A 25,582-nucleotide genomic window follows, 5' to 3' on the forward strand; every position below is an offset into this window, starting at 1 on the left:
TCCCCTCGCTGTATCCACCCTTCCCTGTGCAGGAATCTGGCATGCCCAGAGTGCCTGTGGATCCAGGAAGCATTTGCAGTCAGGATGTTGGTGACTCTCCTGGACATTCCCAGCCTGTCTCCATAGCAGGTTCCTGTGCCTCCTGAGGGACACTCCCATTTTCCCTGGTGCCAGTGCCCTGATGAGTGGAGCAGGGGTGCTCTGGACGTGTTCTCACATTCCTTGTCCAGGCTTGCACCTGCAGGTGACATCTCCGTCCTGCTGGGATGTGTCTGCTCAGGCTGAGTGGGCAGTGCTCCCGAGGAGCTTTCAAAGCCTCCCCACATTATTAAAGGATTACTGACATGGCTCTTCCTTCAAAGCAGCTGCTCCGTTATTGGGGTGTTGGCTTAACAAAACATATCCCAAACCCTTCCCTGGGCTGTGTCATTTTTGGGATAGATCCCTATCTCTGGAGCTGCACAATGAATGCGGGGCCAGGGAATACCTGTGGTTTCTGTTACTAAAGCTGAGAGGTAACAAAATAATTTCACTGCATCAAGAGTAAGCAGTTTTGGGGAGTGGAAGCCTCGAGAAACGTCTTGAGTGCCTTGGTCATTGATCACGGGCATTTCCTTGTGACAGTGAGTCCTCAGGGGAGTTTCATGGCTTGGAGCATGGAGTCTGCAGAAAGAGCAGGACTCTGTCGTCACATGGATCCACTTCTTGTCACTAATCCCATCTATTGGCACCTGAAATTGCCTTTCAGGGAGATTTTTGACAGATTAGCAGTTTGATCAGATAGGGGCTTTCTGCACAGCTGTGTGATTCTTCTTATGCTCAGTAACAATCAAGAGGTGGTTCCTTTGTCACCACTGAACAGTGGAAAATCCTCTTGGGTTTTGGAAACTGGGAACCAGATGAGCCCTCTACTTAGGCCAAAACATATGATGGTGGGAGCAAATGAGTTTTTATTTTATTTTGTCTTCTTTTTAGATACCTGGGGAAGCCGTGGAGTTGGGGGGAACAGCCTGGATGTCAGGGCTGGGCAGTAAGAAGGAGAAAAGTGTAGAATAAACCGCTGTGGACACAATTTTAACCTGGTGCCACGATAAACATGTCTGGTTCTGCTCACTCCTCTCTTGGTGGCTGAGTAGTTGTCCAGATCCCCATGAATTCCCATTACCTCTCTGGTATTTTTTGCAAAGTGGTAAAATTGAGACTGTGCTGTGTAGTAATTCATTCATGCTATGTAGTAATACAGGATGTTTTTGTTATAAAACTTGTTTTTAAACTCCCAGTCAAAATATTGTTTGTCTCTGTTCTGTTTCTCATTAGTACATTTTACTGCCTTTGGCTCTGTCACAATGATATGAATTGGATTAAAGCTGGTGTTTACGTTGCTTGAAAAATATCTGTGGTCTTGTAAGCGAATAGTTCGTTTAATAACTAAATTTAATATCTCCTCTATTTCAGATTGTGGATAAGAGGGTCAGAAATTCTAAAGAAATTCTGAATATATTTTTGTTTAGAAATTTTGCTACAAGTGGTGACTTCTTCAAATAAGTTCTAATTGTTCTTGGGGTGCTCCCAGGGTGCTCCCTTGTCTCTGACATGGTGGTTGTGTTGCCCTCATCCCTGCAGGTGCCAGTGATCGCCGTACTGGGCTCTGGAGGAGGTTTCCGGGCCATGGTGGGCTTTGCTGGAGTCATGAAAGCACTTTATGAGTCAGGAGTCCTGGACTGTGCCACGTACATCGCTGGGCTCTCGGGATCCACCTGGTAAGGCCTTCCTCTTGGTTATTCTCAGCTTCCCTGCAGCAAGTTCTGAAGGAATTGTCAGAGAGCTGACTTATTTCTGTGGTTGTAATTCACAGAACATTTTACACATCCAGGTCAGCTTGGGGAGGTGTTTTGGCTGCCCCGAAGGGCAAGGACAGCTCAGGCTCCAGGTGTTTTTCCAGGAGCTTTGAGAGCAGGAATGGATGGAAAGAGGTGCCAACATATGCACCCATATTTCTATATCAACACTTAATGTGTGTTGTTTTATTTTCCCAATGAAATGTGAAAAACCAAAAAAAATCCCTTGTGATTTGAAGCTGATGACTCAGTCAACCCAAATTGTGTTGTATGCTTTGGGAGGACTGTTAGAGCTCCTCAAAATCACAGAATGATCTTTTGCTAATTTTACACCCAGTGTAAAATCCTGGTGGATTCACTGGGAAAGTCTCGGGCCTGGCTGCCACCCTGCAGGGCATCCCACTGTGGATTACCCACTGCCTCAGTCCCACTGGCACTGTTTAATTTAGACAATACATCAGGTTTTTAAATAGTTCATTTAGCCTTGAGGAGCAGGCACTGGTATTGATGGGGGAGATCTTATTGTTAACCTCAGTTCCTCATAAGCAGCTGTGAAGAAAACGGATTCTTTTTGGAGATACCCAGAGAAAGGACAAGGAGTAATTGGATTAATTCTTAGGGAAACTATGTTGCAGTGAGAGTGCCCAGGCACTGGAATGTGTTGAGCCATCCTCACCTGAGCAGGCTGGGGACGGTGTCATCCTCTCAGTCTGACTCAGGCAGTGCTCATGTGAAGGCTGGACTGGACTGAGCACAGCCCTGAGCAGACTCATCTGACTTAGGCTGGCTCTGCATTGAGCAGGAGACCTCGAGGGTCTCAGGGATGAGATTATACAGATGTCTCAATTCTTTGAGAGAAAAAGACTTGCAATATAAACAAGAAGGGAATCTGCCTGCGATTAGTTTTATCACCTGGTTTAGCTCTAAGGAAGCACATGAATTTTAATTCCACACTCCAACCCAAAGTTGACTCTTGAAGGACATAATGATTGGTTCTGTTCCTTATATGGGTTTTTTGTCAATTATTTTTCATTGTGTGATGCTTGCTTCCCTCCTCCCAGACTAGGGGGAAGTTTTCAGAATGCCAGGAGGTTTTGAAATGCCAGAAGTGTCTGTAAACTAGAGTAAATTTCTCCTTTAGATTGGACTATAAAAGGTTGGAACATGTGTTTCCTGTTGCTGGTGGTGGGGGCAGATTCATCACTGTCCATTGAGAGAGATGGATGCACTTCTGTCACAGCTGTCAAAGGCAGAAGGTGGATGAAGAGCAGTGGAATAGTGCAACGTGATGTTAAAACATTCCCTGTGTTTCTAGGGAAGGGTTTGCAATCCCTGCTCAGAACAAACGTCACTCTGCTGGCTGTGAGGTCTACTTTGGGGAAAACCCAAGGGTGAATATGTAGTTGATCTAATGTAAACCTATAAAATCTGAGTTAAAATAGCAAGATTATCTAAATGCTCGAGTCAGAAACAGATTGGAGACAGTTGTGTTTGAACAAATTTACTTTTGCTCTCTGATGTCACCCTTCAGTCTTTCCTTGCTTGATTAATAAATAAATTGACACTTTGGCACTCCCTTTCTTTTCTTCCTTTTCCATGAAGTGTGTCACTTGGGAATAATTCTCTTTTCTTTTTTTCCTGAAGGGTGCATAATACCTTTCCTGGCAGGAGAGGCAGGTTTTTGCTTGTCCCCTCAGCTGCATGCCTAACCTCGGAGCAATGCTCTTCTGCCACCTTGCTTCAACCTAGTGCTGACTTCTCCAGCTGCACTCCCCTTTCCCTGCACCCAGGAGCTGATGTGGAGCCCGTGGATGGAGTCCTGGCAGCCCACGTGGGACAGGGTTGGTTGTGCTGTCACAGAAGTGGCTGGGCATGACCTCTGGGCCAGGCTGACCCTGTGTGTGTCCCAGAGCTGTGCCTGGAGTAAGGGATGTGTACCTGAGCCAGGTCACTGGGTAAATAAGAGTAAATGAGCCTCTCGTAGATTAGAAGGGCCTGTCTTGAGTCTTGGTGTAGCCAAACCCAACCAGGTGGAAGCCAGGGCTGCCTGCACGTGTGTCTGAGCCTTGTGTGCAGTAATACTAAACTTGTTTCTCAGTGGCAAACTCATGATTTCCCTCTTCCACATCCTCACAGTCAACTAACTCTCTGCACAGGTTGTAGTTACTGTGCTTCAGTTTATTGTGGAAGCATCATATCCTGGAAAGTGGGGCCATATCCAGGCCAGAACCCCCCCGTGCCCAGAGCTGAGCCCCAGCATGGGCGGTAGGAAAGGGATTGGGGTTCCACCCCCCTGCCCTGTGCTCAGGTGAGAGCCCACCTGCAGAGCTGCCCAGCCCTGGCCCCAGCACTGGGGGGACCTGGAGCTGCTGAGAGAGCCCAGGGGAGGCACCAGGATGAGCAGAGGGATGGAGCAGCTCTGCTGGGAGGAAAGGCTGGGAGAGCTGGGATTGTTCACCTGGAGAAGCTTTGGGGTGACCTCACTGTGGCCTTCCAGCACCTGAAGGGGCTGACAGGAAACATGGAGAGAGAATTTCCAAGGGATGGGGGGACAGGACAAGGGGATGTAGCTTCCCACTGCCAGAGGGCACAGTTAGATGGGATATTGGGAAGAAATCCTTTCCTGTGAGGGTGGGCAGGCCCTGGCACAGGGTGCCCAGAGAAGCTGTGGCTGCTCCTGGATCCCTGGAAGTGTCCAAGGCCAGGCTGGACAGGGCTGGGAACAACCTGGGCTGGTGGAAGGTGTCCCTGCCTATGGCAGGGGTTGCTTCTAGAGAGGCTTTAAGGTGCCTTCCAGCCCGAACCATTCTGGGGTTCCGTGATACACTGAGATATTTTAGGAATTTTTCAGTAGTGATAATGAGGGCAGAGAGGTGCCTCTTACAGGGGGAGAACTGCATGTGTCCTTCTAGGACCTCCAGTCTGCCCAACAGCTGTGCTAGCTGGAGGAGCTCCTTTCAGCTTAGGGTGTTCTATCTGTTATCCCTAAACAGAAAAATGAGGACTCTAATCATTCACTTCATACACATTATGGAAAATGCATGTTGAGTGCTTGATCCTATGCTTACATTTAGAGCAAATTGCTCAGCTTTCTGTGCTTTGATAAAAAGGAAATGACAATTTCCTGTATAAATGGAGAATTAATTAAGCTGATTTAATCAGTAAGTGTATCAACTCATTTATGAGCTGTTTGTAGCTTTCACTGCAGCAGGTTTGATGCTCACAGAGCCTGTTTGCCCTTGCAGGTATATGTCCACTCTGTATTCCCACCCGGATTTCCCAGCCAAGGGCCCCAAGGAGATCAATGAGGAGCTGATGCACTCCGTGAGCCACAACCCCCTGCTGCTGCTCACCCCTCAGAAGGTCAAGCGCTACATCGATGCTCTGTGGAACAAGAAGAGCTCAGGGCAGCCTGTCACCTTCACAGACATCTTTGGCATGCTCATAGGGGAAACCCTCATCCATGATGTGAGTGCTGCCTGCTGATGCTCTTAAAGCTGTCAAACTCTTTATATAATTCCCACTGTTACCATTTTTTTGAAATTACCTTAGTGACATTTATGCAAATAGCATTTGCTTAAAAAAGTACTAATTGCAACCTGAAAGTTCCCCTTGTTTTTTTGTTTTTTTTTTTTAAAAAAAAAGGCAACAGGAGAGCTTCATACTGTTGTATTCTATAATTGAAAATTCCTGATTGGCTAAATCAGGCACAAAGACTTCCAGTTCAGATGAGTCAGGTGAGCAGCAGCTGGATTTGATCTTGTGGGAAGATTGAAATGTGTCAGTAGATTTGCAGATGTGTTTTATACACTTCTATCCCTCATGAGTTTACACTGATAGTGGGTTTTAAACAATTTAAAACACTGAAGAAGAGGCAACACAGCTTTTAGTGACAGATATATGGAATTCTGATGCTGAAAGGCTGTTAATGATTGTGTGAGGTTGGTTAGAAGTCCCTGTTTACCAAGGGATCAAAAATATGCACAGATGTTTAATTTAAATGAGAACCTGACACATCAGTGAAAAACTTTTCTTCTCAAATTTCATCGACGGAGGAGTCTCCCAGATCTTTTTATATATAAAAAGTTGTGATATTTATATGTATGTATGTGTGTATATATATCAGCAGGCCTTTACAGGATGTGTTTGGGACTGATGTCTTTCTTTCCCTGCAGAGGATGGACACCACTCTGAGCAACATGAAGGAGAAGGTCAATAATGCCCAGTGTGCTCTGCCACTCTTCACCTGCCTGCACGTCAAGCCAGATGTCTCAGAGCTGATGTTTGCAGGTGTGTTCCTAATCTGTGTTGAGTCACTTGTGGCAAGGAGGGAGGTGTGTGGCTGGTTAAAAAACCCTTTTTTTTTTTTTTTAATGCACCTGAGACTACTTGGATCTGACTTCTGGGAATGTGACAGAGTGATAAGAAGTTATTCAGGGATAGGTGATCACATATGCAGGTAGGAGTGCCAAACCAAAGAGAAACCTGGTGACTCCAACAGGGAAAAGATGTTTAAATTAGTGTATCAAACAGGGAAAAGATTTCTAAATTAGTGTATCAAACAGAGAAAGCAAAATGTCCTCACTCACCTTCTCTTTCAGAGAAGGGTGAAATCATCAGTTAGACTTGATGATCTCAGAGGTCTTTACCAACTTTAATGATTCCATGATTAAAATTGGACATACAGATTAGATATAATGCCTCTTTTTCACTTCTTGCCCAGTGTGAAGTGCCGTTGGTAGCACAAAAAAATCCTTTCACTTGTATTTATTCCATAGGTTTTAATCCCGTTTGGTAGCTTCAGATGAGAGTGGGTCCAGTTGTGGAGGATTCTACACAAAGATAAGAATGTCTACATATATATATTTATATATATATATATATATAGTTATATGAAAGACTGGAAAGGGAAGTGCCAGGTGATTGCTTCAGGTTTATATGGCACTGTAATTCCTAAAATAGTTACTTGGAGAAGTTGACGTCACAGCTTTGGTTGGAAATGAACATGAGAAATTGGAAATTAGGTTAAATATTTCATGGAAAAATGTGTCTTCTTACTTAGGAAACTGATACCTTTTTGCTGGAAAATAGGAGTATTTTGTGTTTTAGATGGACCTCTGTTTTTCAATAAATTTTATTTGGGTTACTCTTTTAACCCCAAATAATCTTCTGTTGATAATGTCTTTTTCTAAGTAAGATCAGAAGCGCCTGGAGGCTTTACTTTGTTCTAAAAAAAGGAATTCCCTGTGCCGGTGGATCTTGGGTTTGCCTTTTGAGGCTGACATCTCTGTCATTATAGAGGGTGCTAGATTTTGATTGCTTCTTATTTTAAGCTCTATTCACCCTTTTAGCTGTTCCTGATGTGAGAGCTATAGCAAATTTTGAACAGAAATATTTACACTGCCTAATTTACATTGATTTTAAGGCAGAAATTTTATTTCCCTGAGCAGGCTTTATGATTTGAGGACTCTCCTTCAGTGCAAATGCAAGCTGGAGGTGGACTAACTCAAATTAATTCTAATTCTCAGTTCAGCTTTGCTGTCACTCTGGTTCTGAATACATATCTGCCAATTCATGTTTATATAGCTAAAAGGAAATATGAAATTCCTGGACTGGGTCTTCAAATGAATTTCCTTCTGCTCCGGTGAATGTGAAGATTTGTGAGTGATTTATTTGGAAAATAGGATGTTGTATTTAACTTAGCTCAGATAAGCATTACCCTGTGAAATGAAACTCCCAGAAGTCATGATTAAATCTTTCCTTTTCAGGACAGGTGTTCACCTTCTGCTCCATGTGTCAGCAGGAATATCCTGAGGGTGGATGGCATTCCATGACACATGGGGATATTTCAAAGCTGTCTCTCTTGCCTTTCTTTTTCAGAATTACTTCTGGTTTATTTTGAATCAAATCAATCCCTGCTAAAAATAGGGAAGGTGAAATAGATGAATGGGTGAAATGCTAAAAAGAGAAGATAATGTTATGTTTGTTGTTTACTCCCTTTTTGAACTGAATTCTCTGATGGAAGCAATTCCACTGGTATGAAAAAAAGTGGTTCCAAGTCAGCTAAGATGCATTTTCAAAGGCCTAGATCAATAGAATGCAAATCACTTCTGATATTTTCTGCTAAGATCAGAAAGTGCATTTGAACATTTTATTCCATATTTTTCTTGAGCTCTCTGTTCAATAAAATGGACTTTTAAAGATATCTTTGGCAGTGGTTGAATTGATAAGTTTATCAGCTGCCTCTCAGCTTTGCCTTTTGATACTGGATTTCCCTCAAAACTTTAGGTTTGGGTAGAATCCAAATGCCTCTGCTAGAATATTTCACAACCCTTGGGATATTCAATGATTGGGTTTGTGCCACCTCTGTCACTGCTCTCCATATTTTTGGTGGAATTGCAGTGAAGGAAAAAGATCTTGGACCTGAGACCCACATGTGGCAGGGAATCATGCTGAAGCAGGGAATGAAAACCAGATGCCACTGTGTGTTCCTCATTTGTGATCTCTCCTCTTACACCTCTGGTTTTCCAATCTCATTCTGTTCACCAAAGTTTATTGTGGTAAGAGGGAATGAGGATTCTTCCCCTGTTGAGACAATCACTGACCTTGATTTGATTTTCCTAATGGTTATCTGGCTTCCCATTTCACTAAGATTTCTTTGCTTGGTTCATTTCTGTGTTTTCCTCCTCTGTTTCTATTCAGGCTGAGATTTGTGAGTGAGCACAGTTTTGTTTCTGACTTTGCAGACTGGGTGGAATTCAGTCCATATGAAATTGGAATGGCCAAGTATGGCACTTTCATGTCTCCTGATTTGTTTGGAAGCAAGTTTTTTATGGGGACAGTGGTGAAGAAATATGCCGAAAATCCCTTGCATTTCCTGATGGGTGAGTATGTGACAGAAAGATATTTAAAAATAAAGCAATTTCAGTAGTTCATGGACTTGTAAATGCAGTCACACAAAGTGTGAGACAGGAAGTGGAGCTCTCAGTTTGTTGGAAGACATTCATTTGAAAGATTTCACAGATACGGATTGGCATTTATTTATTTGTTTCTTGCTTCTTGTTTCAATCTTGTTCTGATTTGGACATCTGAGCTTATGACTTGGCCTGCTCCAAACTCGGAGGTGTGTTCAGAGAGCAACCAACTGCTTAAACAGTGCTTATTAAGATACGTGGAGTTTATTTTCCATCTGTCAAGCACCACTCATTGTTTATTTTTTCTCTTTCAGGTGTCTGGGGCAGTGCATTTTCAATATTATTTAACAGAGTCCTTGGTGTCTCCAATTCTCAGAATGAAGGGCCCACCATGGAAGAAGAATTAGGTACTACTAGTAAATAATTCCACTGTGCAGAGCAATTAATAGCAAGATTCTCCCTCTGGAAGGATGGCACTGCTGGTAGTCATTTAAGAATGTAGAATTAATTACCTTTAGTTGCTGGCACTGCTGGCTTGGGGAAGGAGTGTTGGGAATGTTCTTTCCTTTCTTTCTGGTCAGTCAGAGCTGCTGAAAGTCATATGCAGCTATCCAGCTCTCTTCTGGTAGTTAGTAGAATCCTCTCTTTATGTTGTTGTGTGATTTATGGAGAGCAGAAGCTATGAAGTATTTGATAGTTACTTGTGTAGTCTCTTGACACTGGGCTGTGTTATTAAAGGGATTAGCAAAATGCACCTAAGCTTTCTCATCTCTGGGTTGTTAAATTGCTCCATTCTAATCACAGCCTGTTGGTATCTGGTCCTTTGCTTGCAAATTGAGTGGTTTTGGTTTCATTTCTGGCACACAAGTGGCAAGGTGAGTGTAAAGAAAGAGTTGTGGCTTGGTTTGGATGGACTTTATCAAGTTTTATCTGAGAGTGTAGTTAGTGATAAAAGATTTTTTACCCTTTTGTTTCCTATTGAGAAGGCTTACAGGGGAAGATCTGACCAATAAATAAATTGTCCTAGACAGGCAGATCTTTCTGAAGAGCAAGAAGAGTAAATGTAGATTGAGATAGGTTTTAAATAATAACCTCTGTCTACCTCCTAATGGATGGAATTCAGCTGTTTGATAATCTCTTCTTTATGGATGAGAATGAGACCTCCAGGTTCCTATTTCTGATACAACTCATGAGTGTTAAAACCTCCTCATGGAGGATCCCTGTCAATAAATGTGATCATGGAAAAGTCTGCTTTTGAAAGATGGTGAGACACAGAATGTTATCTGTCATCTGTGACTCATTTCACATATCATTTAAAAAATATTCTTTGAAGTGAGATCAGATGTGAGGTCAGAAAATATTCATGTGACCTGAACCACAGTCTGGACCAGAGCTGGAGATGTCCCAATTCCACCTTGGCACCACAGTAACATTTTCCTAGTTCAGTAGGAGCTACTGAGAGGACAGAAGCGAATCATTTACATTTTAATGAAGGTGAATAAAGTGTGTCAGGTGTGTGGTGCAGAGGGGAGTGGGAGGTATTGCTTGAGGGTATTTTCTTTTCCAGCCCAAAAATTGCACGCTAAATCCAGTACCTGCTGCTCACGTTCTAATGTCCACAGCAGACCCAGTCTCTTCAGCTGTATTTTCTATTACAAAGACTATGAGAATTTTATGACTCAGATTGTTTTGAAATTCTTAACTTTTCTGCCAGTTAAACCCAGCAGTTAAAAGAAATTTACATTTCTTTCAACAGAAAATATTAGGCTAAAGCACCTTGTGGGCAACGACAGCTCAGACAGTGAAGATGAATCACAGCATCCAAAAGGTAAGGAAATGCTCAGATTCCATTTCATGGTTTCCATTTTCCATCAGCTTTTGTGTGGCTCAGCAAAATAGAGAGCAAGAGACTCCAGAAGGTTCTGGGCTTCACTTCAAGTCTCCTGCTCAAGCTGATCATCAAGTGATTCTCTCACACATGTCTGGAATTCCACATACACCCAAAAATGTGGTTAACTGAGCTGGAGCTCTCCAGAAGTCTGTTTCCGGCAAGCTGCTGAGCTCAGAGGCACCTTGGAATTGCTGCCAGCCCCGTAAACCAACGCTATCCATTGTTTTCAAGGGTTTCCCAATCAAATATTTGCCAAAGAATAGTTTAATGCATGTTTCCAGCATTCACAAGTGTCTTCTAGCACCTTTACAAATAACATCTGATACAGGAAATTCCTCGTGCATGGCACAGTGTTTGTAACAATGCCCAAATCCAGGTGCCCAGAAGAGGCACAGCCACAAAGGGAATTTGGGCAGTGGGAAGAAACTATTCTATTGGCAGTTATCTCTAAGTACCTAAAGCACCTGGAGATTTCTGGTGTCTTAGTCAGCTTTCTGTACTTGATATTTTTAGGGGTGATTTTCACCTGCAACAATCTGGTTTTATTTTTGCAAGTGGAGCAAAGATGGGCATGCAGCTGTTTGTGGTTTCAGGATCTACAGAAAAAAAAAGAAAATCCTATATGGTGAGACAGGGAATTATGTCATTAGCTCAGCTCAGTGATTACTTCCTCAACTCCCCTTATGTGTAAAACTGTAGGTGGTACCAGATTTTGTGTTTATTTGTGGATTTCCTGTTTAAACCCTACAGCCAGCACCAAACACATTTCTCTCTTAGTTTGTAGCCATGGTGAAAAACCAACAAATCTGGGATTGTAAACACTTGGAAATCCTTCCCACTTCCATAGAATGTTATAGGACAGATGTTGGACTTCTCTTGATGCTTGTTTTCTCTCTACTTATATAAAACTCAGTTCCTTTAAAGCCTGGGTTGAAGAGGCAAGTTTAAAAGCTGGATTTAAACTACCAAGCTTGAGCCTGAATTATTTTCTTATCCAAAACACCCCAAAAAGTCAAGTTTTGACAGGTGAATGAATGCAGAGTGGTGCCAGTCCAGGTCATTTTTATTGCGAGCTCCAACTGCAGACATCTAAGTCTGGATCTTTCATGGTGCTCTTTAGTTAATTAAAGCCAGATATTAATTGTAGTTTACAGTTCACTGTAATGATAATTCCAGGTATTTTAGAATTCCCATGCTATAGCATTATCCTTTATGCAGACTAACTCTGCTTTCCTGAGGAAAGCTGGATTTCTAACAGGCAGAAAGATGAAGAAGGTTGTCAGTGCAGATCCAGATGAATTTATGTCTACATCAAATATGGATCTTATCAGCTCAGGTCTATCCCTGAGCGCAGCAGAGCTTACAGAGAAAGCCCTCAGACTAATTAAGTCTTGCTCAGGTCGTCTCACATTCCCAGTCTATTTTCCTGATGGACACACCCACATTACTGTGGTGCAGATGAAAGGTTTCACTGGGCTGTGAAGCTGAAAGGATGAATTGTCTGCACTCCTCTGAAACCACTGTGCCAAAGCTCCATCACCCAGCCCCTGGCTTGTTGAAAGGATGTTTTTATTTTTGTAGGTTCTATATTTTATAGCCCCTGCAATGCCGGGGTGCACTTGCTATGTTCAAATACCACTGCTGGGTGTTCTCATTTTTGTGTGCAGGCTCTGGGGGCGCCGAGGCCAAGCGGGAGAGCCGGGAGAGGCTGCAGGAGAGCAGCCAGGAGAGCTGGGTGCAGCGCATGCTGATGGCCCTGGTGGGGGACAGCGCCCTGTTCAACACGCGCGAGGGCCGCGCCGGAAAGGTGCACAACTTCATGCTGGGGCTGAACCTCAACAGCTGCTACCCCCTGTCCCCTCTGGCTGAGCTGCACACCCAGGAGTCCCTGGAGGAGGACGAGCCAGCAGCAGTGGCAGGTCAGTTCCCAGAACACTGGTGCTGTGGGTGGTGACTAATGAAGCCAGAGGCATTGAGTTCCCGACGCGGTAACATCACACCAGGAGGGTCACTGCAGCACCGTGGGGATTGACCCTCAGTAGAGCTTGTGAGGGGACTGGGAGGCTCAAAGGGCACCACACAGTGACTTTTGTCTGCTCCCTGCCCCGTCCTTTGGCACAGCGTGTGGCACAGCCACTGGAGGGACGGTGGCTCTTCATTTAGCAGAAGGGGTCCAAACTGCTTTTGTGTATGCTGCCCTTTGTTACATCCACTTTCTCACTGTCTTGGCCTTCTCCAAAGGGTATCCAGGTTATTCTTGGCTCTTACTGATACTAAGCCTGCTGGTGGAAATTAAACCTTTCCGTGTTCTGCAGGGCTTCCCTGTTGCAAAACCTTTGTAGCTCATCTGCTGTCTTTGTCTTCTGAAAAACCCTTGGAGGCAACACACTTGTAGGATCACAGAATCAGTGAATTTTGGAAGGGACCCGCCAGGATCATGGAGTCCAAGCCCTTCCCCTGCCCAGACACCCCAACAATCCCACCCTGTGCATCCCTGGGAGCATTGTCCAAATGCTCCTGGAGCTCTGGCAGCCTTGGGGCTGTGCCCATTCCCTGGGGAGCCTGGGCAGTGCCTGACCACCTTCTGGGGGAAGAACCTTTCCCTGATCTCCAGCCTGACCCTGCCCTGGCCCAGCTGATAGAGTCTTACATTGCTGACACCATGTTCTTCCCTGTGCAAATCCACCTGACAGGCCATTCCAGGGTCCCTGATGTGCAAGTGCATCCACATTTCACATTGGCTTAAGCAAGAATGCAGATAGAGGATAAGAATTTCAGAAAAGTAAGAATTTGCAAAAGAAGTTCAAAGTCTTCCCCCACTCCATGAGGGATGTGGTGTGTGGGACAGTAGCTGTGAAGAATAATTGTGTTTGGTTAGAATTTTGGTACCTTTGTCTTAGTGTTCACTGCAGTCTGCTCAGTGAAAGGCAGTTAATTTCTTGGTGTTCTTCTGGCACTGGAAGTGTCCAAGGCCAGGCTGGATAGGGCTTGGAGCAAGCTGAGATAGTGGAAGGTGTCCCTGCCCATGGCAGGGGGTGGCATTGAGAAATATTCAAGGTCCCTTCCAACCCAACCCATCCCATGATTCTGTGATCCATCAAGCAAAGGACAACTGCACCTCTCTGAAGGGGGTGTTCCTTCCAGGCTGTTCCTCCCACCACAGCCCTACCAACCATCCCTGGTGACAGCAACATTCTCCTCAGCCCTCATTTTCTATTCAGAGGAAGGAGATTGTCCCAACCTCTCATTAAGCAACAGTAAATACCAGATGTCATTTAAAAGCTTAAGTAGCAGCCGGGCTCTAATGTGTCTTTGTTGATGTAACAAATCCCTTGCAAGGCTTGAAGAGTAATTTCCATCTGGACTCCACTTTCTAAATATTTCTGTCATCTCAGAGGTGTTTACAACTGGGTAGTCTTAATATTTATAGTACTTGGAAAAGAGGCAGGAAAGCAGATAGGAAATTTATGGTTGGAAAATATGACAATTAATGAGACTTTGGCATAATTAAGACACGTGGATAGTCTTCAGAATCAACTATCAACTTCCTGGGATTTGATTTTGATGGAAATAAAATGCTGGTTTGACAGAACTGCACCTCTGACACAATTACTTCGGAGTGCCTGAAACTTCTGTGGGTTAAAATGGGAAAAGTTTGACAGGACTGCACTTTTTTGCTGTTAGCCAAAGCCACATTCATAAACCTGCAGTAACAACTCAGATCTGACAGCTGTGAGTGGCTGCAATATTATAGTCAAGAATAGTTAAAAACCCCTTGAAATGTCAGTAGTTAAAATAAAATGTAATCATTCAGCAGTGTGATGAGTGTATCCACATTTTAATGCTGTGAATTTTCCTAATATATGGAATAGCAGAGGAGCCCAGAGGTGGAGATAGAAAGGAGACTGTGGTGTAAAATTTAAATCCTTAGATTACTGTGGCACTGGATGCATTTAAGCTGTGCATATTTATTCCTAGCACTGGCAGTTTACCTGTCAGCTTGAGTGCAGAGAGGAGTTTGTATTGCTTTAAGACTTACTCTCCTTTATTGCCAGACACTCCAAAGGAGAAGTAAGTGAATAAAAAAGGATATCAATAATACTTTCCATCTCCAGTTGTCCCAAACCCTCTGCAGAGGATAAACTGTGGCTGACCTAAGGCAATCTTACAGTCATTACTGAGGACTGAATTTAGGGTCTGCAGTGCCTGCAGCAGAGATCCCAGCTGCTTGGTCTGGAAGTAAAACCCTTGGCTTTGCTTTTCCACAGATTCTATTTGTGGAGATAATGCTAAGCATTTTCTTATTTCATCAGGAATGATTTCATTGTGAACTCAGAGTTGTTGTGTTTCTTTTCTTGATGTTACAACACACCAGAACAATTTGAGAAAATGCCAAGTGCATAACAATGGGGAAAAATAGCCCCTAATCTCTGCTTCCTTATTTCAGTATTTATGGAAACGGCTGCAGTAGATGGACGTCAGTAGCAAATGCCCTTCTCATCTCCCCTCCCTCCACTGGAGCTGCCATCTGTGGCAGATTTGCTCTCTAGGACGTGCCCTCTTTGTGATTTCCTAACAAATATCTGTATGTGTATCCCATTGCTGGGAAATTACCAGGACTGAGCTGGCTAAACGTGGAGCTGGGCTGGTAAACACAGACCCACAGAGCTGTTAAGGCTGGAAAAGACCTTTAATCATCAAGTCCAACCATCAACCCAGCAGCGCCACTAAACCCTGTCCCCAAGTGCCAGTCCTCCCATTTTCTCCCAGTTTGCTGTTTGGTGGACTGGAAGATGCTGGTAATAGGAATACATCTTTCCTGAAAGGCTGAAAATTCATGACCTAGGCTCTGGGATTCTATGACAACTGTGATTACTGAAACCCATTTATATGGCTGTTATAAATCTATTGATGACATTAAGATGTTTTCTCCTTTAAAATATACTGAGATTATTTTGATAAATTTTATTTTAGGATCATGAGGGCTGTAAGCAACTTGTTTTTCAGTGTTGGGAGGAAGTTTGTGTGGCAATAAAAACACTCTCATCATGAACACTGTTATAGCTGATGCTTGATTCAGTTCTTGATTAAAGGATCTTTCAAATTCAGTTTTTGTAACATAAGAAAAGACAAAACTTGAACAAAAATATTTTTGTAATTCCTTAGAAGTTCTAGTGAGAACAAGAGTTAAATTATATTTGATGTGTTGTCTTTAAACAAGAAGAGGAAAACAAAATTGGACTACTTGTGCTAAAGGGAACTGTAGTCAGTGTGGGTTTTTACAGGTTTTTTTAAATTGTGATGAATTTGATAAATACTGAGATATTTTCATTCATTCATGTTCATTCATGATAATAAAATAAATCTGTTTCTAAAATAGGTTTATAAACACACATCACCCTTTAGCAACAGGGAATGATTTAAAAGTGTTCTCTCCTTTAGAAATCACGGCAAATAGTGGAAAAATGGTGCCTCATTACTTAGAAAAGGGTCCTCTTACAAATAACAACAGAAATAAAAAAGAAATTATCTGTTTTAAGATTTTGTTTGGTGTTCACAACATGCTGCTCCTGAAATGAGAGGGACAAGAGTTAGAATTATTTTGTTTGCTTCAAAAATAGCCCTTTTTTTCCTTTCTTTTTCTTTCTTTTTCTTTCTTTTTCTTTCTTTTCTTTTTTTTTTTCTTTCTTTTTCTTTCTTTTCTTTTTTTTTTCTTTTTTTCTGATTACTGTCATTGTCAATAGGTAGGTGCCAGGAAATTCATTTGCCAGCTGATGCCAGGTGATTTGCCAAGTGCCAGGAAAAATAATTATGTGTTTCTATACAACATTCCTTACATTGCACTGCCCTCTACAGATATGAGCATTAGATTTTTCTTAAAAAGCAAAACCATGCACTGCAAATATTTGTAAGGTCTGGAACAAGAAAAGACTGTCAGGAGAAAAGTTTTAAGTACAGTAGGGATAGTTTAGTAGTGTCCAGAGTGTTCAGAGACTTTCATTTTCTGGTATCCAGAGACCTGAATTAAGTGTGAAGACACCCAGGGAAAATGGTTTGGTTTTTCCTGAGCTGCACCTGAGGGAATGTTGGGGCTAGAGGGAAACATCATCAGGCTGGGCTTAGAGAAAAGAGTGGTGGATACCACACTGGGACAGCACCAGCAGCAGGTGGCTGACAGGGAATTCTCTCCAGTGCCTAAATTACACACATGGACATGGGTCACTGCTTCTTTTTGTTCCTGGTGGAGGGGTGAGTGTGAGGTCATTAGGTCTGGTGCAGGTTTGGAAACAAGACCTGACAGTCCCAATTTAATGAGCAGAAGCAGACACAGACAAGTGTCACAGGAGGGCAGAGCCACAGGATTTCTGAGCAAATTTGGGAGAGCTGGGAGGGACGTGGGGTTGGGAGGGAACCTGGCGGAGTAGGTTTGGGCAGGGGTTGTAGGACACTGAGGGGATCACAGAATGTTAGGGTTGGAAGATCTCTGGAGATCACCCAGCCCCTGCCCAGGCAGGGTCACCCAGAGCAGGTGACACAGGGGCACGTCCAGGGGCTTTGGGATGCCTCCAGAGAGGGAGATCTCTCCTTCCTTGGGCAGCTGTTCCAGGGCTCTGCACCCTCCAAGGAAGGAAGTTCTTCCTCGTGGTGAGATGGAACTTGTTGTGTTTTAGTTTATGGCCATTGCTCCTCATCCTGTCACTGGCACCACTGAACACAGTGTGGGACCATCTTGTGACACCCCCAGATATCTCTTAACATCCCATAAACTTTTCCCTTTGTTTATGGATTGTTTGGGATGAAAGTGAAGGTGGGAGGGGTGGGATCAAACCCTGGGGTTTTGTCCCTGGGGCTGGGTGTTTGTCCCTTTTGGTTTGCCTCAAGCCACCTTTGGGTCTGCCTCTTGCACTTGGCCTCATGAGGGCCCTTCCAGTTCTGGCTTTTCACCTCATTCTCCAGTTTTTAAGAGTTTTAGTTACACTTGAATTCATGGTGTATTTACCTGGGATACACTGTGCAGTTCAAATTCCATACTCTCTCCAGAACAGAGGGAGACACTGGCAAGCTCATCAGAACCTCAGTTCTTAACTCAGATGTCCCTGCTTGGTTTGGTTTTCCCGTGTTCCACGCAGATCCTGACGAGTTTGAGAGGATCTATGAGCCCCTGGATGTGAAGAGCAAGAAGATCCACATCGTGGACAGTGGGCTGACCTTCAACCTGCCCTACCCGCTCATCCTAAGGCCCCAAAGAGGTGTGGATCTCATCATCTCCTTTGATTTCTCAGCCAGGCCAAGTGATTCCAGCCCTCCTTTCAAAGTAAGTGACGCTGGCCCTTCCTTTCCTGGGTTCAGGAGTTTAAGGTGACTTCAGTCCTGTTCCACATGGTCCCAGAAAGGCCTTGGTGCTGGTGTATCTACAGCTTTGGAATATTTCTTTCCACGTCAAGGCAGAATATTGCCCTGTGCCTCAGTTCCTGTTTACATGCCTTCCATGAGGCAACTGGCACAAAGAGGGATAATGAAATTCCTTTGAAGCAGGAGCTCAGTTGTTTTTATGGAAATTTTGCTTTGGCACTGATTTCAGAGTTTTATTTTCTGTCAGGATTAAACAATTAAGTCATTTTCCCTGCCATACTCTCCCTCTGCCCAGCTGCTCTCCTGTGTGTGCTGTGATGTAAATGGATGATTTCATGTCATCATCTTGCAGAAATGCATCATCTCAGGATTGCTAAATAACCTTTGGAATCAGGGTTAACTGTTCATTTACATCTCCAGGATAATCCCAGGACTGGCTTAAGTGGGACTCCTAAATCCATCCAGACCTGAGCAAAACAAACTGGAAAATGGGGACTAAGTGCCATGGCTGTTTTCTGCAGCAGGTGTGGAAGGCACAGCTGTCAGTCTGTACAGCCTGCACGTCCACACAGCTCCAGCTGATCCCAAAGCCTTTTCATGGATCATTTTGGGAACTGCTACAGAAAAGCCAGCACTTCAGAGACTGCTGTGAGCTTCTCACTTTGTGCAGTGGCTTAGTGGGCAGGGCAGGATTTGTTTGATCCAGAGGTCTTTTCCAATGTTAATGATTCAACCATCTCAAATAAGAGTCATTATTTATTTCAAACCCAAATGGATTTTTAAAATAATCTTTAAGGGAACTCAGAAAGCATTCCTGATTGAGAAACAACTGGCATTCCTTGTTGCTTTACAGACGAATTTCAGCTAGAACAGACAGAGAATTATTTTCCTTCAGCTGCTATGGAGTGACAAAACCCCCAAAACAACATTAGAAAATAACAGCAGTAGCAAAATGAGCTTGAGATCAGTGCTGCCAACTACAAAGCGAAATTACAGGAGAATAAAAAGGAGAAATTCCTGTGTTCTCTAGGTCTTGGGGCTACTGAGGAGAACAGAGCACTGAAAAGACTTCCTAGTGCTTGAGGTCCTTTGTTTTTCCTTAATTGACTGAATCCCAGAGTTTGTTTTTGCCTTTAATATTCTATTTGCATTAGAATGTATCTCCTTTTTTTTGTCAAGAGTATTTGCCCCAGCAGCTAAATTTGCTGACACAGCACTGCCATTGCCTCTGAAACATTTTTTTCTCCCTTTTTTAAACATTCCACTGATGGAGTCCATGCAAAAGGGCTGTATGTGGTCACCCCCGCTATCCTTAGCATTCTGTCTTTGCCAGCTGCAATTTTCTGGGTTGTTTTGGGGAACATGGAGAGATTAATTAGCGCTCAAGTGGTTAATTATTTTCTCTTAAACTGTCATTTTCAAAAGGCAAAAGTTTCCTTAACATGGTAAAAAATGCTGGGGAAACTAGATGGTGCCTCAGGTTTTCCAGAAGCCTCTGCTGAAGGGAATGGTCCATTGTTTCTGAAGCACAAGTAGGTGTGTGCTGAGGCAGGGGACAGGAACAGGAACCAGTTCTGTCCCATTGGTGCATTGCAAAGAGCAAATGCCACTTCAGAAGTGGGCTGTACCTATGGTAGCACTCTAATATTTTACTGCAGTGGGGAAATCAGCCAGCTGAACTCAATGACTCGAGCCTTGGTTTACCATTTTACACCCACTATCTCCTAATCTCTTGCGTATCCAAAACAGTCGTCCAAAGAAGGGTCCTATTTCATTGAAAACCACGATTAAAGATGTTTGACCTTCCCTCTCCTCCCTCTCACACGCCCTGATTACATGCTTTTGAGTCATTGTTTACAAATTACCTTGTTTACTGGGTTGTCATGAGGAAAAAGAAGCCTGTTTTGCAGAGCTCTTCACTCGGTGTGCTTTGAGAGGCCGCTGTGTGCAGGGGTTGACTCTTGAGTACAACAATGCGTGGCCCCGTGTTTAGGACCTTTCAGGGGTTGCCACAGCACTGCTCCTGCTTTGCAAAGTAAAATTAGGGATGGCTTTTCCCTCGTTGTCAGCTCTGTAAATTCACTCCCCCAGGTTTCTGGGGCAGACCACATTCCTTCCTGTGACTCACGTGGCAGGTGGTGGGGCCTGGGCAGGGTGAGTGAGGTGCTCAGTTGGTCCTGCTGGGTCATCTGTGCTGAGATGGACTTGATTAGTCCTGAGAACCACAGGGTGGTTTGGGCTGGAAGGGACATTAACCTCATCCCACCCCTGCCATGGGCAGGGACACCTTCCACTGTCCCAGGCTGCTCCCAGCCCTGTCCAACCTGGCCTTGGACACTGCCAGGGATCCAGGGGCAGCCACAGCTTCTCTGGGCACCCTGTGCCAGGGCCTCCCCACCCTCACAGGGAAGGATTTCTTCCCAGTATTCCATCTAAACCCACTCTCTGGCAGTGGGAAGCCATTCCCCCTTGTCCTGTCATTCCATCCCTTGGAACTTGTCTCTCTCTGTGTCTCCTGTCAGCTCCTTCAGATGCTGGAAGGCCACAGTGAGGTCATCACAAAGCTTCTCATCTCAAGGCTGAACAATCTCAACTCTCCCAGCTTTTCCTCCCAACAGAGCTGCTCCATCCCTCTGCTCATCCTGGTGCCTCCCCTGGACTCCCTCCATATCCTTCTTGTGTTAGGGACTTAATAATTTATTATGTTATTTAACATTACATTACAGTACCCCACATGATCTCTGTCTCTGCAAACCTCCTGACTTTGCAGTGGAAGCTTTTATGCACGTGAGTCTTTCTCCTCTTTCCAGGAAATCCTGCTGGCTGAAAAATGGGCCAAAATGAACAAGCTTCCTTTCCCCAAGATAGACCCCAACGTGTTTGACCGGGAGGGCATGAAGGAGTGCTATGTGTTCAAACCAAAGGACACCTCCTCGGAGAAGGACTGTCCAACCATCATCCACTTCGTGCTGGCCAACATTGACTTCAGGAAGTACAAAGCTCCAGGTGAGCTCACAATTCCTGCTGCTGAATCCACCTATTCCACTGGAATCACTTGGTGGTTCTGTACTAGGAATGTTTTGCCTCTGAAACAACTCAAGCTTTGTCTGCAGTCCTTAGGGAATTAATTCAAAGGAGTCATTAAAAATAAGGTAATAAATCCTCAGCCATGACATTTGGATGGAATTTTTGTGTTTGTCCTGTGCAGGTGTTCCCAGAGAAACACAAGAAGAGAAGGATTTTGCAGACTTTGATATTTTTGATGATCCAGATACACCTTTCTCTACCTTCAACTTCCAGTATTCCAATGAGGCTTTCAAGAGGCTCCATGACCTCATGGAGTTCAACACCCTCAATAACATGAATGTAAGTATGGGGGGTTAAAGGGATTGGATTGTTACAGGGGGAAGTGGGTGATGTGAGTAAAGCCCTAAATCTGCCCTACAGAAGGTTCAGGGCTTTGCCTCAGTGTTTGTGTGATTTTCTTATTCGGTTCTTGCCTTGGTTTTGCCATTTTACCATCCCAAGCCATTCAGCTGAGCAAAGGGGACTCTTAAAGATGTAAATATGATGTGCAGGATTTTATTCTCAGGGTTTTTTGTCTAATTGGACAAAAAGGGCACTGGAAGCTTTCTCTGAAGGAAATCTCTTTTTTAGCTAACTCAGTAATAATTCTTTATAATTGATAGTTGGCAAAACATGACATCATGATCCCAAATCAGTGGAGTGACAAGTGTAATGATCATCCCAGATAAAGATACAGGGGTTTTAATCAATATAGTGTTGAAAACTTGTTACATCAGCACAAAAGAAATAAAAGTGAAGATTTAGTCTTTCTCAACATAATAATTACTTTTTACATCCTTGAAATATGGATTTTCTCAGTGTTTGAATTTACCCTTCTGAGTTTCACTGGGGCTTTTTAAATTCTGTGTATTTTTGTGTGACTTCTTTGGTGCTGGTGGTCTCACTCTTGTTTGTACTAAACACATTAAAATCAGTTTTTTACCCTCAAGAAATACCATTTGTACTAAAACTCATTGATCCCTTTGCTCAGTGATGGAGCACAGCTAAAAGTGGGAGCAGCAGCTGTCAAGGGGAGAAGGGGCTGTTTCTGTCCGTTTCAGAGAGGTTCAGATGTGAGATTTCCTGCTGGCTGTGCTGTTCCCTGCAGGTGATCAAGGAGGCGATGATGGAGAGCATCGAGTACAGGAAGCAGAACCCCTCGCGCTGCTCCGTGTCCCTCAGCAGTGTGGAGGCCAGGAGGTTCTTCAACAAGAGCAACCTCAACAACAACCACACGTAGAGGCTGTGGCTGGCCCTGCCCAGCCCAGAAACTGCTCCTGCCTTTGGAACTGGGGCCAAAAGGACTCGAGTGGGGCATCCCTGCTCCGCACAGGGCTGTGCGACACTCCTGTGAACACAACTTCTTGTGAATGTTCACGTTCCAATAGCATTTTGTACTGCTTTTTTAAGAATAAAAACATTTCAGTAGGCTGAGATCCTAATTTTTAAAACTGTGGACTTAGCTGGAGGTCATTTGGTTCAGTGTCTTTTTGTTTTCTTATAAAATTGTAAACACTGGTTTCTTTTGGGGGGGGTAATTGATTTTTAATTGATGTAAACTGGGCATAGCTTGAAAGGGAAGATGGAATTAGAAAAAAAAATTGAAATCCACTTCACTGCTATATGAGAATGGCTGTACAACTCACCAAAAAACTAAACCTCTGAGATTTTCTTATTTAATCCTCAAAATTACATTGCTTGAACTCTTGAGCTACTGGCAACCATGTGTTAAATTATTGTCAATTTGTGTACTTCTGACCTGAATGTTTCTTCATAAATTGACAGTGATTTTGCATTTGAGCATGATTAAAACAACACATTTCTGCAAAGGTATAGTGGCAATGTTTACTGGGGATTGGTAAAACGTGCCCAGGTGTGAATGTGAAGCCTTACTGGCTATTTTAAAAATAAATTCTTAGGGCTTTGAATAATGAAAGACTGTGCATAGATAGAGATTATTTTAGTACCATCTGAACCAATATTGCTGTAACTTTGCAAATGCACAGAAAATGCAACTGCACCTCTGAAAACTTTAATTACTAAAATCAGTAAATCCCTGGGAAGGGAAATAATTACAATGCATTTCTTTTAACAGCCTCTGCACCAAAGAATCATGGAATGGTTGCAGGTGGAAGGTGCCTTAAAGTTGATTTCATTCCACCCCCTGCCTTGGGTAGAGATGCCTCCCACTAGCCTAGGTTGGTCCAAGTATACATGCAAAGTTCTGTGGTTAAATAACATTTCCTGTATTGATCAATAGGTTTTATTTCTGTTTGAGTTAGTGCATGTTTAAAATCAAGAGAGAAAATAAAAGTAACTTAGTGCTGCATAATTTAAACATTTTCCTTAAATTCTGGAATACAGAAAGGAACTGGTACCATTATATTATTGTAATATTTTCTTTTAAATGTTGTCTTTTCTTTTGTTAATGTAATATGTGTATTTTTTATTTTATAATATGTACCTACTCTGTTTCATGGAAGAGTTTTATCATGCTTTATACAGTTTATATTATCACAGTGTTACCAGATGATAAAAAATAAAACTATATTTGTCACCTGCTGTTTTCAGACAGTTTTATTTTGATAATTTATGGTCTATTTTCAGGATTTTTGTGAAGAGTTGTGGAGCAGCTCGATGGTGTGGAGCAGCTCACAAGACTGACAGTACACAGGATGAGTCTTTGCTGTCTTTAATCTTGGATTCCTTATAAAGCAGGGAAGTTCCTTAGACATTATTAAAAATAATGTGGAAGGAGTATAATAATGCAGGAAAACCCCTCTTGTGACAGCAACCACACAGTTTTCCTGTACCTAGAAATATCATCCTTTGTTTCTTATTTTCCCTCCCTTTAACCCAGATTCTTCTGCTTTGTGTGTCCAGTATTGTTTTCCAACCCAGCGTGTGATCTCTAGGAGGCAGAAAAAGGTGGATTTAGAGAATGAATTATTTTGGGCTTCAAACATTACTGTAGGGGCAGCACATGGAAGATCCTTCACGCCTGAAGGACATGGAAACGCCAGCCTGCACTGGGGAAGGTGGTGAAGCCTTAGGGGTGAGCTCAGTTCCTGGAAAACAGTTCTGATACGGTCTGGAAAACAGCTCTGGTGGGTCCTGGAAAATAGCTGTGGTGGGCTCTGGGAAACAGCTCTGGTGGGCTCTGGAAAATAGCACTGGTGGGCTGTGGAGAGCAGCTCTGGTGTGCTCTGGAGAGCAGCTCTGGTGGGCCCTGGAGTTCAGCTGTGGAGAGCAGCTCTGGTGGGCCCTGGAGAGCTCTGGAGAGCAGCTCTGGTGAGCTCTGGAGAGCAGCTGTGGAGAGCAGCTCTGGTGAGCTCTGGAGAGCAGCTCTGGAGGGCCCTGGAGAGCAGCTCTGGTGGGCTCTGGAGAGCAGCTCTGGTGTGCTCTGGAGGGCAGCTCTGGTGGGCTCTGGAGAGCAGCTCTGGAGGGCCCTGGAGAGCTCTGGAGAGCAGCTCTGGTGGGCCCTGGAGAGCAGCTCTGGTGTGCTCTGGAGGGCAGCTCTGGTGGGCTCTGGAGAGCAGCTCTGGTGGGCCCTGGAGAGCTCTGGAGAGCAGCTCTGGTGTGCTCTGGAGAGCAGCTCTGGTGGGCCCTGGAGAGCAGCTCTGGTGGGCCCTGGAGAGCAGCTCTGGTGGGCTCTGGAGGGCAGTGCCAGGATGGGCATTGGAAATCTCTGCTTGCCTTTTCCTTTACCAGCAGAAGGGAAGGCTCAGAATGAACCCCACTGACCTGGGGGCTTTGGAGCTCCTCTCTGTGCTTGTGTTGGTGAGAAGGAAATCCATTTTGGCAGGGAATGGGGCTGCAGCCAATGCCCTTTTCCAGTTCCCCTGGGCATGTTTTGTCTGTGGCATGAAACCTGAGCAAGGAGTGTGAGTGATCACCTGCAGAGCTGTTTCTACAGAGCACACAGAGCTGGTTTTCCAGGAGATCTGCTTGTGCACAGGAGTGGATGTGGATCAAACGCTGGGAGCCGGTTGTGCAACCACTTGTGTTGACATAACAGGTTTTGCTCTGGTGCTCACTGGAGGCAAAGCCGAGCAGACGTTTCCTGGAGCTGTAAATTCACCCCTCACTGGCTGCTGGCAGCTGGGATGGACAGGTTTGTGTAGGGGTGACTCACCCAGGAGGTTACATGGGGCCCTTCTCACGAGAGGTGGAAGGCAGGGGCCGTGAGGGTTCCCAGGAATTCCCCATGGCAACACAAACACAGCACTGCAGCGCACGCGAGCAGCAGGCACCAGGGCAGAGCAAGGACTCCCAGCTCCTTGACCTTCAGACAAACCAAACCCCACAGGACTGGGCCCAACAGGAATTCTGTGGTGGCTGTGAACCCATGAGCACCAAGCCCCACAAACCCGAAATCAGAGAACAAAGGCCAAGCCAAAAGACTCCTGGTTTCATTAGGTTTTGTCAGGAGATGTTTGGGAAGAGAACTCCCAAGGCTTGGAGAGACCCATGTGGTGGGATGGAGCTGGATCTCAGGGCTGCCAGAAGCACAGACAGGC

General features: G+C 44.2%; 1 protein-coding gene across 2 annotated transcripts in view; it reads left to right on the top strand.

Annotated features, from left to right (window-relative positions):
* Nucleotides 1–23,624, top strand: part of PLA2G4A (phospholipase A2 group IVA) — a 69,518-nt gene extending 45,894 nt beyond the window's left edge. For both annotated transcript variants that reach the window (XM_063407777.1, XM_063407776.1), the window contains exons 9-19: nucleotides 1,624–1,760; nucleotides 5,084–5,306; nucleotides 6,014–6,128; nucleotides 8,585–8,722; nucleotides 9,067–9,159; nucleotides 10,509–10,580; nucleotides 12,311–12,562; nucleotides 17,774–17,958; nucleotides 20,807–21,002; nucleotides 21,205–21,362; nucleotides 22,171–23,624. In XM_063407777.1, the coding sequence (XP_063263847.1) occupies nucleotides 1,624–1,760; nucleotides 5,084–5,306; nucleotides 6,014–6,128; nucleotides 8,585–8,722; nucleotides 9,067–9,159; nucleotides 10,509–10,580; nucleotides 12,311–12,562; nucleotides 17,774–17,958; nucleotides 20,807–21,002; nucleotides 21,205–21,362; nucleotides 22,171–22,302 (1,701 nt within the window). In that variant the 3' untranslated portion in view covers nucleotides 22,303–23,624. The remainder of the gene's footprint in view (nucleotides 1–1,623; nucleotides 1,761–5,083; nucleotides 5,307–6,013; nucleotides 6,129–8,584; nucleotides 8,723–9,066; nucleotides 9,160–10,508; nucleotides 10,581–12,310; nucleotides 12,563–17,773; nucleotides 17,959–20,806; nucleotides 21,003–21,204; nucleotides 21,363–22,170) is intronic.
* Nucleotides 23,625–25,582: the final 1,958 nt, after the last annotated feature.

The sequence above is a fragment of the Prinia subflava genome, chromosome 10 (assembly GCF_021018805.1).
Source record: "Prinia subflava isolate CZ2003 ecotype Zambia chromosome 10, Cam_Psub_1.2, whole genome shotgun sequence".
NCBI classification, from domain to species: domain Eukaryota; kingdom Metazoa; phylum Chordata; class Aves; order Passeriformes; family Cisticolidae; genus Prinia; species Prinia subflava.